The sequence below is a fragment of the Candoia aspera genome, chromosome 3, assembly GCF_035149785.1.
Source record: "Candoia aspera isolate rCanAsp1 chromosome 3, rCanAsp1.hap2, whole genome shotgun sequence".
NCBI classification, from domain to species: Eukaryota; Metazoa; Chordata; class Lepidosauria; order Squamata; family Boidae; genus Candoia; species Candoia aspera.
The window spans coordinates 187369244-187388698 of NC_086155.1; the positions used below are offsets into that span (position 1 = coordinate 187369244).

The window sequence follows — 19455 nt, forward strand, 5'->3', positions numbered from 1 at the left end:
TTCCCGCCGAAGCGGTACCTATTGATCTACTCACATTTGCATGTTTTCGAACTGCTAGGTGAGCAGGAGCTGGGATTAACAACGGGAGCTCACCCCGCCGCGCGGTTTCGAACCGCCGACCTTCCGATCGACAGCTCAGCGGTTTAACCCGCAGCGCTCATACTTTATGCCGAACTATCATGTTAGTCTCAGTGCTATACATTGGTGGATGGGACTTTTATCAGTTTCTCCCAATGAACCAGGTGCACTTAATCCTGAAAAAGAGAGAACCTGGCAGTGGTGACACATGTACTTGCAAGCTCAAAATTGGATTATTGGCACTGTTTCCCCTTTTTTTTGCACAGTAGTCTGTGAAGACAGACTTGGATCATGAGAAATTGGGTAATTTAATTAATTAATTGTGCTTTAATTAATTAAAGATAGTCCAGAATTTGTTCTTGGCTAGGTATGTGTTAAGAGAGCCAGTTTGGTGTAGTGGTTAAGGCTAGAAACTGGGTGACTGTGAGTTCTAGTCCTGCCTTAGGCACAAAGCCAGCTGGCTGACCTTGGGCCAGTCCATCTCTCTCAACCCTAGGAAGAAGGCAATGGCAAACCACTTCTGAAAAACCTGCCAAGAAAACTGCTAGGACTTGTCCAGGCGGTCTCCGAGAATCAGACATGATTAAACGGATTTATTTTTTTTAAAGAATGTGGTAGCAGAGGAGATTGATATTTCCAGTGAGTGCCCCAACACCTCTTGTTGAAATAGCTGCACTGGGTTATTGGTCGCTTTCTGGGTTCAATTCAGAGTTCTTGTTCTGATCTTACAGAGGTTGGGTCTAGATTACTTTCAGGACTGCCTTCACATATCCAAGGCACCACATGTTCTTAGATCTTCACTGGAGCATCTTTTGCAGGTCCTACCACAGACATGCTTACATCAACAGCTAATTCTGCTTTTTCTGTGGTAGAGGCTAAACTGTAGAACAACTTGCCCTTTGGAGTTGAGGCTGGCCTCTTTCTTGTTAGAATTTTAAATGGGGATTAAAATATTTCTTTTTACTAAGATCTTTTAGAATTTTGTGTTGTATATGTGTGTTTCTAAGCCACCTAGAGGAAACCACAAAATGGGAGTGGGTAGCATATATAAAAACAAAAGTGGTTAAGATATGAGTTCTGAGGTCTCTCTTTTTTTTACTGTGTTCCCAGAAGAAGTATATAAACTGGAGATTGCTCTCCCACATCAATGTCATTTGGGAAAACTTTCATGGAAAAAATCAAAATGTAAACGTTTGAGAGTTTTGATCAGAGTTATGATCTCCTGGTCCTAAAACCAGGCCTTGGTATAGATTTTAAGAGCACCATGAGATTTGCCTAACAGAGAGAAAAATGGTTCCATAGAGGCTCAATGCATTCACACAGATGATGCCTGATATTTTAACTATGATTAGCAAGAAAGCAGCATAAAGTTTATATTATAATCAAGAAAGTTTAAGATTTTGTACTCACCCTCTGTATTTCACGTTGTACAGGAACTCTCAGGAGAGCTTCCTCTAAGCACCTTAATACATGGGGTGGGGAGAGAGAGAGATGGGAGGGGACATTCTTTCTGATGGGCAGCATCTGGGCCATGTAGAATTTAATGATAAAATAATGGCATTTCAGCTTGGTTGCGGTAATTCGTAATTGACAATTTTGTAATTTTGTACATACATACAAACATACGACTTGCATTTTCAGGGAGGTTACTGAGTTTTCTTTTAATGAAAAATTCATGAACAAAAATGACTCAACAATTAAAGCTCAGTGCATCCCAGAATTCCCCAGCCAGCATGGTTGAGAAACACTGGTATAGTGGCTTTAGTATAATGAAATGCAAAGCCAGATAAATACTAGGGATGGAATTCGTGAAACTATTTCTTATTTTCTGTTATTGCTGTCAAAGTTTTAAGACAGCTTGTGGATAGACACATGGTAAAAGACTAGAGGCTTTTCTCATAATGAAACTGGTTTTGTATTACTTTATTTCCATATAGATGTATGCACTTATGTGTAGTGCATTTTTCTTTTCCCTCTGAGTCTGTCTGTTTCGTGAAACTGCTTTTTAATGTAGGCTTAGTTGTTCGTTTATTTTTCCCCCTTTTAATGAGACTTGATGCAGGTTTTGTGGCACATTTTAGCCCACAGTTCCATTCAGCACACCTGCATTTGCTCTAAACCTAGTAGCTTGATGAATTGATAAGATAAGCTGGCCACATGCTTTTTCTAAAAATAAAGGAATGTTATGTATTCCTTCCTAAAGGTTAAAAACTTTCTCATGGCTCTTGAATTACTATATTCTGATACCAAGGGAAAATAAAACCTCAGCTTAGAGTCTTGTTTGTACTTAGAGGGCTTTCCGGACAGGAAGGCAATCTTGATGCAATGCAATAAGCCACAATACCAGTGGGCATTACAGGTGAAAAACGTGCAGCTGTACCCCATACCACAATATATTACAAATATACAGTGAATATTTCCTGTACAGAAATAAGGCTTGGCTAACTTTGTTTCCCAGGAGGAGATCACATTAAAATGTTATAAAATCATGATTTCCTGCATTTGAATACTTGTGGTTTCTCAACTGGTTCCAATATTACAAAAGTTTTTTTTTATGACTTCTATTAGTTGAAGATGTATAGAAGCCTCATTCTTAAGTAATCTAAAAGGCAGAGAGTTATGTTAAAAAAAGAGTTCTTTTTCAAGCAAACATGGATTTTCTTGACATTTCAGCCATATAATTGAGCATTCCATGGGTTTTAATAGAAAATTGTATCTGTCAAAGTATTAGTAAAATGTGTATACCATATATTTTATTTTATTTTATTTTATTTTATTTTATTTTATTTTATTTTATTTTATTTTATTTTATTTTATTTTATTTATCAAATTTATCACTGCTCATCTTCCCCCGAGGAGGGACTCTGGGCAGTTATGCATCTCCCCCTGAGGAGGGATTCTGTACAATATTAGTTGCTGGACCTTCCCCTAAAGAAAATTTAAATGCAGTAACGTGGAATTTTAAAAAGTATCTTTTTTCATTTTTCATTTTATTTTTCCCATATAAGAAAAAAAACAATACAAGACTTTCAATAATAATAATTTATACATAAATTCCATTGAAATCAATGCATCATAATAAATTTACTTCCATGTATGTGTGCACTTAGTGGGACGCGGTGGCGCTGCGGGTTAAACCGCTGAGCTGTCGATCGGAAGGTCGGCGGTTCGAAACCGCGCGGCGGGGTGAGCTCCCGTTGCTCGTCCCAGCTTCTGCACACCAAGCAGTTCGAAAACATGCAAATGTGAGTAGATTAATTGGTACCGCTTCGGCGGGAAGGTAACGGCGTTCCGTGAGTCATGCTGGCCACATGACCCGGAAGTGTCCTATGGACAACGCCGGCTCCAAGGCTTTGAAACGGAGATGAGCACCGCCCCCTAGAGTCGGACACGACTGGACTTTACGTCAAGGGAAACCTTTACCTATGTGTGCACTTATGTGGGATGAATTTCTTTGTTGCTGACTAATTCCTGTCATTGTTTTTCAACATAATACTGTACATATACCTATATTTGCATATCCCAGCATACTGTAATACAACCCTCCAGGGATTTTGCTTCTGATCAGTCAGTCATTTATTTCAGTCATTGACCAGAAAAACAGATCTTTCAAAAACAGAGTCACATTTAACTCAAGAATACCAGTGCAGCTATACACAGAAATTGACTAGAATTTCTATATAGTTATATAAGTTATATAATCATATAGCAATACAACTAAAATTATAAGTTTAAGCATTTGAGGCATGAAAATTAATATACTATGGCATTATGCAATTTGAATAAGGCATTTAAATGATTATTTAGAATAATAGAATAGTAAAATTACTGGCCTAAAGTATAGAACCATTATAATGCTAATATCCATGGGAAAAAACTATAATTAATATTAATATTATGTCTTGCTTCTGATCCTTTCGATCAGATCAAAGAGGGAACATACGGCCTTCTGCAGTCCTCTTACAATTTAAAAGCTGGTGAAAACAATACAGTAATCCTCTGATGGACTTACTATCTTTACATGGTAAGAGGACTCATTAGCTTCAGTGACTATTTAAGTGATGCTAGCAGGAGTTCCTAGCAAGTCATTCTTTCTGGTAAGGTCAAAGGGAGCAGTGAAGTAAGGGTAGCCCACAGCTGAGTTGAAGTTCCTCAGACATGAAGTTGACCTATCTAGGAGAAAGAACTTCAGAATTAAACATGTTTCCAAGAAAATTGTATGGGCATGTCTGAAATATTTGGACAACTTTGGTTGGCAATTAATGAAATCCTCAGGTTGGAAGGGACCCCTCTAGTTACTGGAGAGGAATATGGAACTTTCACAAATAGATCTGGAGATGATGACTTGGTTATACCAAGCTGCATAGAAGCATACTCACTGATGATACTGAAAGAGGAGTCCCTGGTTTTACAAGGACATCTACGAATTGGAGCATGGAATGTGAAAAGGATGAAACAAGAGCCCCTTGAAATTGTCAGAGCAGAAATAAAGCATACTAAATTAGATTTTTAGGAATGTGAACTTGGATAGATTATCAGATGATTACATGATTCAGAGCATGAGATCATATGAAGTAATAGAACAACAGTGATATTAAAAAAGGACATTACTAAGTATATGATCAGCTATAACCGAATAAATGAAAGAACATATCTATTAGATTTAGTAAGTATCTAGAAAACAAAAATATTATACATGCATATATGCAGTGGTAGAAAATATTGAAGAATTTTATGGCAAATAACAAAGAGCCGAAATGCAGCATTAACAAAAAACAAAAAACTCTAATGGGTGAATAGAATACTAAAATAGGAAAATAAGATGGATCCAGTATTATAGGAAGGTTTTGACTGAGCAAGTGCCATATTGCAGAGATGGATTAACAGTTTTATGAAGATAATGTCTTATTCTGTTTGGATTTTTCTGGTTGATTGGGAAGATTTTTTTGCCTGGAGTTTTTTTACTATTTTTTTCTGTTGTTTTTATACGTATGTTCCTGTTTTTATGCTTGTCAGCTCAGTATATGATTTGATTTGATTTAAGATGGGTAGCCATATAAATTGACATAATTAATAAATAAAATAAATACAAATAATTTTAAAAATATTATTTATTTATTTATTCTGCCCCCAGCCTTGAGAATAGACTTGCAGATTGCTGAGTAGGTATGGGTGGTGAGCCAAATGGTTGTATCATTTGCCTAACAATAGGGCTGCCTCTGATTTCCTGTTGTAGAGGCACTCTGAAAAGAGCTTTTTCAGATGGTAATGTATGCATAGTAGAAGGAGAATGAGAGGAACCCTTTGTTAAGACCTTCTGCATCTAGGCCACGTTGGGCTTTGAAGATCAGAAATAGAATTTTAGATTGTGCCTGGAAATGATTATTTAGTGAAAGACTTTTGCTGTTCTGCTGCTGAACAAATAGGTGGATAGGTTATTGGATAAGTTAGCCAAGAAATAAATAATTTATTTATTGTAGAACCTTCCATAATGTCTCCACATTCTTATAGAGGGAGTAGCACTTTGGGATATTTAGCTGAAGCTTGTAACCAAGGGATGTAGAAAACCTCTACAGCAGGTTTTATTCTCAAAAGTTATGTTTGCAAAAAAGTCACACAATCATAATAAAGAATTTATCAAATTACCAGAAACTTCGAAGTTGATAAACTCCCTTTCCATAAAAATCCTCTGCATCTGTCTGCTGCATCTTTCTCATAAGTCAGTAAAAAGTTTACAGACCTTGATTCATGTTCCCCCGCTAGTAGATAGAGAAGTTTTTCAAGGCTTCTGAAAACTAACCGAGGCTGTGTCTCAATGTCAAGGTAAACTGAAATACCATTATAAAGTATTGAAATGACCAGCCATTGACCAGGGTAGCTTTGTGCACAGCCTATATTCAGAATATCTCTAGTCTGCAAGATTAAACCATGTCATCTATTGGATGGATTCACTTTATAACCAGAGTAAAATAATCCATGTTAGTGCCAAGTTTTACATGTGGTTCTTATATTAGATTCCAGCATTTTTCCAGCTATTTAACATCAGGACCTAGAAAGAGAATTTTTCCCATATTAAGTACAGGTTTCTCTTTCTCTTTCTCATTCTTTTTACTGAACCTTCAAACAATAATATTAAAAATTACAGAATAAAACTTTCAAATTAAAGGACTAATTTCTATGCAATCATGGACCCAGCACCTCTTATTTCACAAATTAATTACTGTCTGAAATATATGCTGCTTTGCCTTGTATTACCCATATCATGTTGAACTCATGATGTTCAGAGAATACAATCATGAGAAAACTGTGTGCTTTTTCAAATAAAAAAAAAATCCAAGGTGAGTTTTTAAAATATTCATCTTCGAAAAGGTAGATCTTATTAATGTAGTCACCTGCTAGCACAGTTTAATTCTGAATACTTTACCTGAAAAATAAAAAATTGCAGTGGCAGCATAACAGGTAAATGTCAAGGTCTGACAACTGTGCAGATCAAGGAAAACTTCATTGCTGGTGAAAAGTGAAGCAGCAGGATATGTGAAAAAATTAATAAACCTTGAAAAGGACAAAAAGAAATAAGTGAAGAAGAAACTGAATTTCAATTGTCTGTAAGGAATTAAAATTATAAGTTTAATTCAGGCTCTTCTCTAGAATGTTGTCTTTAGACAGAAATGTACACAAGGCCAAATGCTGAAGGGTTATATAAGCATTTTCAAGAAAAAAGTCAGATGTGTCTCCAGATATTGTACTCCCAAGGACTTGAAGGGGAGACCAGATGCTAATTTGTTATTAAAGATGAAGGAACCCCAAACATGTGTTAAAAACTAATTGGGAAAATATCTACTATTTATTATTTTACTTATAAAATGTACATCATAGAATCACAGGGGCCTTGGAGGTCATCTAGTTCAACTCCCTGCCCAGTGCAAGTATCCTCATACCATTCAGACAAATGGCTGTCCAATCTTTTCTTGAAAACTTCCAATGATGGAGCACCCATGACTTCAGGAGGCAGGCTGTTTCACTATTTAATAACTCTCACAGTCCAGAAATTCCTCTTTATTTAAAGTTTCCTAACAGTGCTCATTGCAAACACCTTAAGAAACTGTATCTCGCCAGTTATGGGCTCTTTGCTTGACAGCCAAGTATGTTCCGAGGGGCACCGAAAGGGATGCATTAAGAATTGGCAGATTTATTCAACACAAAGACTAGACTTCAGATTCAGTGGATGCTTTATCAGGTGTAGTAAACTGCATATCTTGAGTTGCCAGGAAGGAAATGGGGTAAATAAAAAAGTGAGGGGTCCAGCTTGGAAATGGACGTTAGAAGCTAGAGTTGGATAGAAATAATGCTAAGTAAAATAATGACAAACCAAGAGGAACCCTGGGTCAACCTTATGTCAAATAACTATGCTGATTGTTTAGGTGAAGAAAATGAATGGACAACAGTGATAACAGTGTTTTAGGCTGTGATAAGATGCATCTTTAACAGTAAAAAGAAACTTCAGAGAGAGTTGGAATTATATGGTTTTTTTAAAAGCAGACCATTAAAAATTATTGTGACAGTCAAATGTTATTCTGAGCATTATGATCTTTTAAGGGATGAAAATGGTTCACAACAAATCTATTTTTCCAACCAGAACTCTGTATTGGATCAAATCAAGGATTTCCCATGTGGGTTTCCTGGTTTGAAAGTGACTAAGAATTGGAGAAACCTGATTCAATGGTCTTGGATGGCTATTTGGTTTGCTTGAGATAAAGAAAGTCCACATGATTATCACTGTTGCCTTTCAGCTTGTGCCACTCTTGAAAGAATTTCATGGTGTACAAAATGAAGAGAGATGTTGCGTTATGGTTTCTTGTGAAAATGCATGTTTTAACCACATTGATGCCAGTGTTCTTATTGCAATAATGACAGCAGCAATATTTCTGGAATAAGTATTATTTGACATGTAGGAAAAATATTAATCTTCTTTTTCAAGACAAAAGGAATACAATTTTATTTTTCTTATGGGACTCTTGACAGCATCTAATACCCTCACTTCCCCTGCCCATGAGTCATTTTGTACAATATACTTTTGTTAGACTTATTATTTTTGGCAGCTGCTACTGCATAAAGCATTCATCTTCCTTTAAAATTATCAAGCTGGGCCACTAGTCATATCCTATCCACCCAGAAGAACAAATAATGTGGTATCCATAGAAATATATAATTTAAATCAGTTTAAATTCCCAGATTCAATTCATAAAGATCTCTGTTGCTATAAACCTGTGCATTTCAGTGAGACTTTCCCCCTTCCTAGGCATTTGTGCGCTGGACTATAAATTCCTTTCTAATATTTCATATTAGATAGTTTGCTTTTTTTTCTGATTTTTTTTTTGCTTCCCAAGACCTAGCATTCTGTAAGCAGTTACTCAGTGATGAACATATAGTATTTATTCTTTTAACATGAATTCAATTTTCCGTGTATTCTGTGTATTGATATAAATTGATATAAACAAGCTTTTCAGTATTGCATATATTGAAATGAAGGTTTATATGCTAAAAATCTTGCTTTCTTTTGCTGCTAAGCTTTTTAATAGCCAATGTAAAGGGGGGGAAAGCCTCTTTAAACAGTTAACTCAAACTTGCCAGTGATTATACAGCCAGTTCCTGGTGTATAATAAAATGGCTTTAAGAGATTAAGATGGTGTTCCAAATTGTGGCATTGCCTAAAAATGAAATCACTTAAATCATTTAGACCATACAGTAAACCTGTTGGGGCATATAGACATGGAAGGAAGGCAAGGAGGACAACTGGGGAAAGAGATCCAAGCTCACCCCCTACTCCACTAAGCAGGTGAATTCCACTGTTGCCAGTAATCATCTAACTGGTCCTATATCAGCTCTGATATGTGTCTGGGGACTCTTAGAGTTGGAAAGAGAAAATTTAATGATACACTCTTAGGTATGTTGTGTGCACTGAGGGGCTGTGCTCCCTCAGATTGTCATTATGGTATATTATCTGTTAAATTCTTCTGGCAGGCCATAGTGGAAATCAGAAAACTACATTCAACTGCTTTATATGCTACTTATTGCTTCATTCACAGAACGTAATAATACTTGTTTTTCTCAGGAAATCAGTTACATGAGATTAATCAGAGCTGGGGTGAAATCCCAAATTGGGGGATATTCTGCATCAGATTAGAGCAGTGTTTCTCAGCCTTGGCAACTTCATGTGTGGACTTCGACTCCCAGAGCAACTCCCTTGCTGGCTGGGGAATTCCAGGAGTTGAAGTCCACACATCTTGAAGTTGCCAAGGTTGAGAAACTCTGGATTAGAGGATCATGTGAAACTGGAGGCAAAAGCAAAATTGTCCCTTCACCCAGTTTTGTCAGTGGAAACTGCTTTCATTAATGAAGTCATACTCTGGATTTCATGCTATGCTGTACTGCCTCTCTTTTTAAATTTCTATGGAAAGCTGTTAAGTTAAAAAAAAAAGAGTTTTAGAACTTGGTGTGGATCACACATTATTTCTCTTTATCAGAGGTTTCAGCAGCGGCAACGATAGTTCGGACCTGCTCTCTAGGTATAGTAATTGGTGGGATTAAGAGTTAACAAGCTGATGTAGATAAGAACAATTTTTTGATGGCTGGTTTCTCTTATGACTAAGATGGGGTGGATATCCTATCCTGAACTGAGTCACACCCTGCATGAAAATGTTCCAAGAAGATAATTGTTTTCTATGATAGTTCCTGATCTATTACAGATGTGCCCTGGGAAATAACTGCTTTCTGTCTCCAGTTTTTGGTATATGGGAAAATGGTGTTTTTTTTAAAAAAAATAGTAATTTAATCAAAATCTAGGTAAATATATTCTTGATGCAAGCACAGAATTCACTGGCGTTTTTTTGTTTTTTGTTTTGGCTAGTTACAGTGATATCTGCTTGCATTTTACTTTGCATAATTTAAAGAAATGTGTATGCATTGTATGGTAGTTAATATAGTAGAAATATTCCCTAATCCTAGTGAGATAAATATCAGTGTCAACTGCATTAATATTAAACCTTTAAAATAATATATTAAGGAGATGACTGACAAAGTGCTCCTCGATGGCAACATTGGTCCTTTGGAATGGCCTCCCAATGGAGATGAAATTGACTTTCATCTTAATTGCTTTCCAGAAACAGCTCAAAATGAAGTTCTTCCAGAGGGCATTTAGGTTGTGATGTCATCTTGGCTGAGGTTTATAGACTGATTCTTGTTGGGGCTTGAGTTTATATATTCTGAAAATTATATTTCAGTTTTAATCTGGTTGTGGATGGTGTAATTATAATTGTGTCTTTTATCTTTTTGAACTTCCAAGAGTCCTTTGGGATTTCAGTGGGATGGATGGATGGATGGATGGATGAATGGACGGACGGACGGACTGTGTGTGTGTGCATTTGTTGGTGGGTGGATGGACAGGCAGACAGACAGACAAAGCAACTGCTAATTACACTGAAAATAAGTGTTCTTGAATTTGTCAAGGAATGTCAGGCAATAAGATTTGTTTTCAACTGTTACAGATCCCCTGCAGCTTGGAATACTGGGATGAGCTCCAGAAGTCATTTGTAGCTTTCAGAGAGTTCAGCTTATCAGAAAGCAAAGTTTGTGAGCTGTCCCTGCCAAGCATCAACCTAATAACTGATCCGAAAGAGCTTGTAGCCTCAGATCTTTGGAGAATTGTTTTGAACAGCAACCAGAGTTCAGGGGATGACCAAAGGTAAATACAATGTTGATTATGAAACAGTAATTTATTTCACAGAGACTGATCATGCTATTTTTGAACCACCAAGCTAGGACACTAAAACAGACAAGAACAAATGACTCTTCAAACAATTTATTATTTACTGCAAGAAATCTTGCTAAAATAGATGACTGAAACACCACATTACAAACGTCTAGATTTGCAGGTTTGGAAAAATACTAAAGTATGTATGATCCAAGCCTTTCACTGAGTATTGTTGGTTGGTTGTGATATTTATTTATTTATTTATTTAGTCCCCGCCCATCTTCTCCCATTGGGGGACTCTGGGCAGTTTGCAATAATTAATTAAAACAACAACCATACAATAAATAAAATATACAAATATAAAATTACTCTAATAAATAAATATAAATAAGAGTAAAAAAGTCCAAGTGGCAGGAGAATCTAAAACAGTCCAAGTGTGGGAGGAGTGGTCTATAGCAGCCATCCCCATGTAGATCTATTCCCCTCTCCGCACCAAGTGAGGTGGCAGAACCAGGTCTTCAGACTCCTCCAGAAGGCCAGGAGCAATAGGGCCAGTCGGGGCAGCATGTTCCACAGGACGGGAGCTACTGCAGAGAAGGCCTGCTTCCTGGACCCCACCAAATGGAGTTGTCTTACAGACGGGGTCCGCAGCATGCCCTCTCTGCACGATCGAGTGGGACGGGCTGATGTAATGGGGAAGAGGCAGTCCCTCAGATAACCTGGCCCTATGCCATGTAGGGCTTTAAAGGTGATAACCAACAGCTTGAATTGGACCCGGAAGCAAACCGGTACCCAATGCAGCTCGTGCAGCAGCAGTGTTACATGTGCCCTTCTAGGGGCACCAAAAACAGCCCGCGCAGCTGCATTCTGGACCAGCTGAAGCTTCCAGATACTTTTCAAGGGTAGCGCCAAGTAGAGCGCATTGCAATAGTCTATATGAGAGATAAGAAGGGCATGAGTGACTGTTCGAAGGGCCTCTTGACCCAGGAAGGGGCATAACTGGTGCACAGCACATAGCTACACAAAGGTTCTCCTGGCCACGGCTGTCATGAGTAAGGATGGTGAGCAGGGGGCTCCCATCCAGGCTGTAAAGCGCATGCGTAGTACTGAGGAATTAGGTTGCCATTCAAAGAGACATAGATCGGGCCCGCCTTAGTCTTTGGGGTTTATATGTCTGGGTTTTTCCCACGCTTCTTCAGTTTGTTAGGATTTTCTGTTATGTAGCAGTAATAAACACTAGAGACCTATTCCTTGTCTCAGCGTGGTTCCTGGCTGTTAGGACAACGGCTGCCACCTGCTCTTTGAGCAGGAGCCATGAGTCCAGGAGGACCCCCAGATTACGCACCGGGTCTGTCTGGGGCAGTACAACCCCATCCAGAACCAGAGAAGATAATGTCCCTGATATGGAAGAGCCATTAACCCACAGCCACTCAGTTGAAGCCTGTTGTTTTCCATCCAGACCCCTACAGCCCCCTTGGCACCGAGAGAGGGCAGTCACAGCATTACTTACCTCACCCGGGATGAAGATGTACAATTGAGTATCATCAGCGTATTGATGATACCTCACCCCATGATGATGGATGATCTCACCCAGCGGTTTCATGTAGATGTTGAAAATGAGCAGAGAGAGTACCAAACCCTGCGGCACCCCACAAAGAAGGGGCCGAGGGTCGGATCTCTCTCTCCCTATCATCACTGATTGGGACCAGCCCTAGAGGAAGGAGGTGAACCAGCACAAGACCACTCTGCCCACCCCCAACTCCCTGACTTGCCCCAAAAGGATACCATGGTCGATAGTATCGAAAGCTGCTGAGAGATCAAGAAGAGCGAGGATTGGATGCACTGCCACCATCCCACTTCTGCCATAGATTATCCATAAGTGCGACCAATGCCGTTTCTGTCCCATAACTGGGCCTGCAACCTGACTGAAAGGGGTCTAGATAATCTGTTTCCTCCAGGACCCTCTGGAGCTGCAAAGCCACCACTTTCTCAACCGCTTTCCCCAAAAAGGGAAGGTGGGAGACTGGATGAAAATTGTCCAGAACAGTAGGGTCCAGTCATGGCTTCTTGAGGAGGGAGTGCACCAATGCCTCTTTAAAGGCAGCTGGGAACACCCGTCTCCCAAAGGTATATTCACCATCGCCTGGACCCAACCACATGTCACCTCCTGGGCTGCTTTTACCAGCCAGGAGGGGCATGGGTCTAGATGACATGTGGCATTTACTGTCCGTAGGATCCTGTCCACTTCCTCAGGTCCAACAGGATCAACCTGTTCCCAGATAACTGGGTAAGCACATTCCCCTGGTATCTCTCCAGACCAAGCCTCATGCCTGGAGTCTAACTTGGAGCAGATCCGAGTGATTTTGTCCTGCAGATGCTCAGCAAATTCCTCTGCACGACCCTGTAGGTGGGTCACTGAGCCCACCTTCCCCAGAAGGGATTGAGTGATCTTAAACAGGGCCATCGGGTGGCATTCTGCGGATGCAATAAGAGCAGAGAAGTATTGATGCTTCACTGCTTTTATCGCCACAAGGTAGGCTTTAATAGCGGCTCTAACCTGTGTTCGGTAGAATTTGGTCTTTGTCTTCCTCCAGAGGCTCTCTAGGCATCTCTTAATCCTCTTCAGAACCCTCAGCTCCTCTGAAAACCACAGGGAGTGCCAGGTTCGATGGGACAAGAGAGGCCGCATAGGTGCGATCCTGGCCAAGGCCCCAACTTCCTCCCTATTCCAGGCCGCAGCTAGGGCCTCCACTGGACCATGCAGCAGATTCCCAGGTATAACCCCCAGTTCCCTCTGAAACCCTACCGGGTCCATCAGTCGCCAGGCACGGACCAATCAAATGGGTCCTGCCTCCCTGTGGAGGTGGGTGGCATAAGAGAATCTCAGGGCCACCAAGGCGTTGTCTAAAAGAAATCTAGGCAAATCTTGGGTCCATGTAGTCCCCTCCTGTCTTTCTCTGGCATGATCACAAAGCGATTGGAAGCTTCTCTTTTAAATACATCTGAATCCCAAGCTGCAGTTATATTTAATTGTTTTGTTGAGACAAGGCAGGTATGTAGCCCTTTGTATCTAGTTAGCAGATTAACCACAGTATATCCAATTCAAATAATAAAATAAAATAGAAGTGTTTATAAATTTATGTTTGTATTTAACGTGAGGAATGTGTTTCTGATACATTGTGTCCTCAGAGGAATCTGGTGAAGTTAATTCAGCCAAAGAGATAATAATTGACCCAGGTTCATCTGGGTTCATCTGTAGGCTTCATGGCTAATTTTAGTATGTTTCTTCCTGATTTGCTTAAAAGCATCTACAGCTAGTAATACATACACATTCACATATGCCCCAGACATATTTGAAGCAGTTGATGAAATAGGAGAGAAATTTTTTATAATACAGGAGATTTTAGACACAGAAAAATGTATCATATTTACATCAATTGACCTGATATGATTAATGAAGCCAATCTGTTTTTATTTATTTGCTTCCGTGAATTATATATGATCAATTGATCATATCAAATGATTTCTTGCTGTTATTTGCAAAGGAATGCATTTTAATCATAGTAAAGTTAAATGTTTTAGGCAAACTTAACTATTTTACATGTCAGACTTTCCCTAAATTACATTGTGGTTAGCTTTTTTATGTGGTGGGAGGAACCTGAGACAAACTTGACTTCTGGTAATTTCACAGACAGGTCTGTGCAGTTTCCTTGGCAACATTGTGAAAGTGGCTTGCCATTATCTTCTTCAGGGTCACACAGCTACCTTCCATGTCTAAGGGAGAACTAGAACCTACATCTCCCCACCTTATCCACTACGCCATACTGGATTTCAATTTTTGTGGTCAGCTTAATACCACAAGAATTCTAACTCTTTGGGAAATGAGTACAAAACTTGAAATTCAGTAGATTATTTTTCATCAAAGCTTTTAAAATATTTAAGTTTGTGGTCTTTCAGTGTGTGTAGTACATATTTCATTAAAAAGCGTTTTGTAAAAAATGCTTTACAAAAAACTATGTATGATACAGGTAGTCCTTGGTTAACAATGGTAATTATGACCAGAATTGCCATCACTAAACAACATGGTTGTAAAGCTTGATGTCACGTGACCACACCACTTAGCAACAGCTGTTCCAGCAATTCTGATTGCCATCATTAAGCAAATCCCATGCTGCTGTTAAGTGCGCCATCACATGGTTGCCATTTGCGACCTCCTGCTGGCTTCCCCATTGACTTTGCTTGTCAGAAGCCGGCAGTGAAGATCACAAATGGCAATCACGTGACTGCAGGGACACTGTGACAGCCAGAACTTTAGGGATCGGTTGTAAGTACCACTTGTTCAGCACTGTTGTAACTTTAAACAGTTGCTGAATAAGTGGTTGTTAAACAAGGACCACTTATATTATGATATCAAAATTATCTATGTTCCATTAAATGCTAGAGAAAAAAAGGAAGTATATGGCATATATGATTATTTCTGCTGGTCAAATAATAATATAATACTTGCCCATGCTAAGAAATTGTAGTAGGTATGTATAATGTGGAGTTCTCTGGTATGCCAGTACAATTTTATTCCTAAAAATAACAATATTGCTATAAGTTGAAAGGAATCCAATGTAATGTCCAATATGGGGGGGGGGGGAACCAACAACTAAGAGTGGAGGAAAGAAACTAGAGATTTGGAAAAGTCTGCCTGGAAAAGCATGAGATGGAGAAAAAAAGGAATTTTTGTTGGAATACAAGGCCCACAGTAATTTCAAGACATGTCTCCATAGCTGGTAGGGCTAGAGATTTATTTTTTACCTAGGAAAAAGGACTTACAACATTGTATGTGCATGTGATGTGTGAAATTTCTACCTTCCAAATTACCAGTGTTTCAGCTTAGCTACATTAATAGATTTTTACCAGATTTACCATGTTAGCTCTTAATGCTACAGTTTGAACTTCTCCAAAATGAAGTATTATCCCTAATTTTCTTCCCATTATATTATGCTGATACCTTTCTTATTCTGCTGCTTGCTGTTACTCATCAATCTATTTAATATTTAAATTGGTTCTGCTGTCTAATGGCTACTTTTAATTTAAAAACTTCTGTTCTTGCACATGATGATTTGCTCCTTTTAAAGAAAGTTAACAATTGCCTTGCTGGATAACTTCCCCCACTCTAATACAAGTAGGTTTAAAATGCAGCTACACAATAATTAATATTCACTTCTTACAGTCAACAATTGATTGCAAATTTGATATCGCAGGAAACTGCTTGGCAGCTAAAGTTGGAGCACTCACAAGACTTCACTCTGAAGTCTCCTTCCATGGCAAATCTTAGATAATTCTCTATCTTCTCTGTCATTTCTTAAACAATTGTCCTTGGATGGCGGCAATGTTTGCATGTTCTTGTCTGTGTAGATGAATAAAATAACCCTTTCTTTTTATTAAATATGTGTATGCATGCACGTGTGCACACACATACACACTCAAGCATACATACATTCATACACGCACCCATATTCACATAAGGAAAATGCAGGTAAGCTGTGGTGTTTTAATGGTGTTAGGCTGTATAGTATTTTCACTGCTTTGGTGTACAAGTCTGTGTAAAGACTAGGCCCTCTATCGGGCTATGGATTGTAGTCCTAGAGATTTGTGGGTATTTAAACATGATTGCTGAACACACTGTGGAAGCCCTTCATGGCAGCCCAAATTATTACTGAGAGGCAATGCAGGGAGATGGTATGCTAATAGCGATTCTTCAGCTTTAGGTTTCTATCTTAAAAGTAACATCTCCCCACTTTTTCTTAACAGATGACTCTGCAGTGGGATACAGTCCAGGCACAAGTCTGAAGGGAAAGAATGTTGTCTAAGAAAAGTTTCTTTAACTTAAATGGAACATAATATGCCCTTGTTATAACTCTGTTACTGGAATTACTGTTCCAAATACTTACCAGAAAGTGTTTAATAATAACTGAATTTTTGAAGTTCTGATCCTCAAACATGCTGGTATTTCGGAAAACAATTTAATTCAGTATATTGAAACATTATTCTTGTCTCCCCTCACTCCCCCACCCCAGTTCAGAAAGCGAATCCGGTTCTCAGAGTACATCGGATCAGTTTGTAACTCCTACCGCCCTGGCAGCCTGTACTAGGGTGGACTCATGCTTTACCCCTTGGTTTGTGCCTGCCCTTGGGGTTTCGATTCAGTTTGCTCATGTGGAACTTCATCTTTGCCACCATCTGGATCAGCTGGGCACAGGTATGTGTCTTAAACCCTGAAACAGAAAGCTGTAACTGTTGCTTTCCCATTTACTCATCACCCCACCTGCTTTACATTTGCAGTTCTTTCGTCCCCCGGACCATATGCTCAGATAGCTTACACCTACTTATCGATAGCAGGAATGTGTAAAAAACAGATGTATTTGCATGCAATAATTGCAGAAGGCACTGCATTTTCCAAATACCCCCCTTTACTTCATTGTGAGCCTGATGGAATAAATTTTGCTTTTCACATTGCCGGCATACTAGCCCTGCTTCGTATGTCCTCTTTGACAAAGAGACACCAAAGAAAGTACCAGGTGCTCGGAACACAGTTACAGCATCATTTTACAAAGAAATTGGGAGTAGGGATGCGATCCATCTATGTTCATTCAGTACTATGTGCTTGCATTATTGTCAGTTTTGTTTCCAATACATTTTGTTAGATTGTCTAATTTCAAATCATATTCTCCAGGAGAAATGAGCAAATATTTAAGCAATTTCTAAAGCAGGACATCTTGCTTAAATGATGGTTTTGAAAGTGGTGAGTGACTTACACCTTCTTCAGATTTCTCCATTACTAGTTACCAGTTCTAGCATTTCAGACGGCAATGAAAGAAACAAAAGAAGCTTGAACCAGGCAGAGGTCCTTCAGAAGATTCATTTTTCTTTTTTAGAACTTTTTTTTAATTAAGCTGTTCTTAATTACTGTTTTCTTTACTAACTTATTCACAGTGGAACAATTAAATATACACAACTGTGGCCATTGCAGATTGACTATGACAAAAAATATTTGTCCTTTCTAGGATAATTATTTTCTGCAAATTCAAAATTATGTGTTCTGTAATTTTAGTTCCCATTTCCTTTAAAAAAAAACATTTGCAGTATGATTCCATGTATGCTTATGATTGCTTTGGTCCTTTATATTTTTCTTTACCCTTTTGATAATTGAGTATATTTTAAACAGTCTTATTTTCTACTTCCCATATGTGTTCACCAGATGCTGATCTCTACCCCATCAATAATTACATTTATTTTAACTTACACACCAACACTATGTCTGAACATACAGTCCTGAATGAGTATCATCTCTGTTCTCCTCATTTGATTGCCAATTTTGATTCCTATTTTTTTTTTTTTTGGAACAGAAATGCTACTGATAGCACTAAACTTTCAGTGGAGAAAATGTTGATTTTCAATATTTTTCAGTTTACATTTCATGTTCGTTATTAATTATGGTCAAATATTTAGAATTTTTATTTAAAATAAATTGATTGGATCTAGAAAAAATATGGCTTGATCATTCTGGACATATTATTCTCCTGCATATGTTCATTCCTAGTTTTGTATTTGCAGTATTATATTAAGTATTAATGGTTTATTTTTACCTTTTGTTCTACAGGGCCACCAAAGTTCCTACATCCATTTATCTCTGATAAAAATGTGCCATCTGAGTTAGAATACTCAATAATTTCTTTTGAAGAACCACATACCTATTTAAAGCAATGGACTGATGGATCCGTCTTCAAGGAGATCCATTTCTCAACTAGAATTGACTGCAAACTTTTGGAGTGTAGAAATCTAACTATGCAAACTGTTGCAAAACCATTTGGTATATTTGGGCAGCTTTCTGTTTCTGGCAATTCTATGGAAAAGATTTTGGATGTAAATATGGTAGTGGATCCTGTATTCATCAGCTTTGGCCAACATACCATCCACTCTCTGCATAAAACCTTTCAGGCTTGGCAACAGGTAAGCAGATAGGCCTGAAATTGAAAGGTTAAACCAGGTATCATAACTCGGGATTCCTAAGAATGAAGAAGTGCCAAAAGCTATGTAGGGTTAAGGGATTGAAACAGGAATGGCAAAATGGTCTCAGGTCCTTTTTATTGTGTCATGCATTTTATTGAAAGTGAAACAAAAGCAAATGGAATGCATAAAACCTATTCACATATAATGATTTGGTGTTGTATGAGCATGATTCATACTTGTATGTTTTTTCCTGCTTTTCTATGGGGAAGGAAATGAGTGAAAGGGTGAATTGAATACGAAAGTCCTATAGAGAAAATGAATGAGGATTGAATTGCAAAAGATATATATGAAAGAAGGGTGAATGGTTTGGGAGGAAAGAGTAGAGGTAGTAGTTGTAGTTGGATGGAGTTGATGAGGTCCTCAGATAGAAAGGGATGAGTTTAAGGAACAAAAGGAAATGTGTGAATTCATGGAAAGATGTGGTAGAAACAAGACTGGTTTGCAAGGACAGAAAGGTATGAAGAGTTACAGTGGTTGGTGTTTGTATAAACTAAATTTTGCAATATGTTTTTCTTCTCTCACATACTCATTTTTTTCTGTTTTTTTGCATAGTATTTCTTATGCCT

At 38.4% G+C, this 19455-nt stretch overlaps 1 protein-coding gene across 3 annotated transcripts in view; it reads left to right on the forward strand.

Moving 5' to 3' along the window:
• Positions 1 to 19455, forward strand: part of VPS13B (vacuolar protein sorting 13 homolog B) — a 385119-nt gene that overhangs the window by 300884 nt on the left and 64780 nt on the right. For all 3 annotated transcript variants that reach the window (XM_063299549.1, XM_063299547.1, XM_063299548.1), the window contains exons 40-42: positions 10623 to 10819; positions 16897 to 17078; positions 18480 to 18829. In XM_063299549.1, the coding sequence (XP_063155619.1) occupies positions 10623 to 10819; positions 16897 to 17078; positions 18480 to 18829 (729 nt within the window). The remainder of the gene's footprint in view (positions 1 to 10622; positions 10820 to 16896; positions 17079 to 18479; positions 18830 to 19455) is intronic.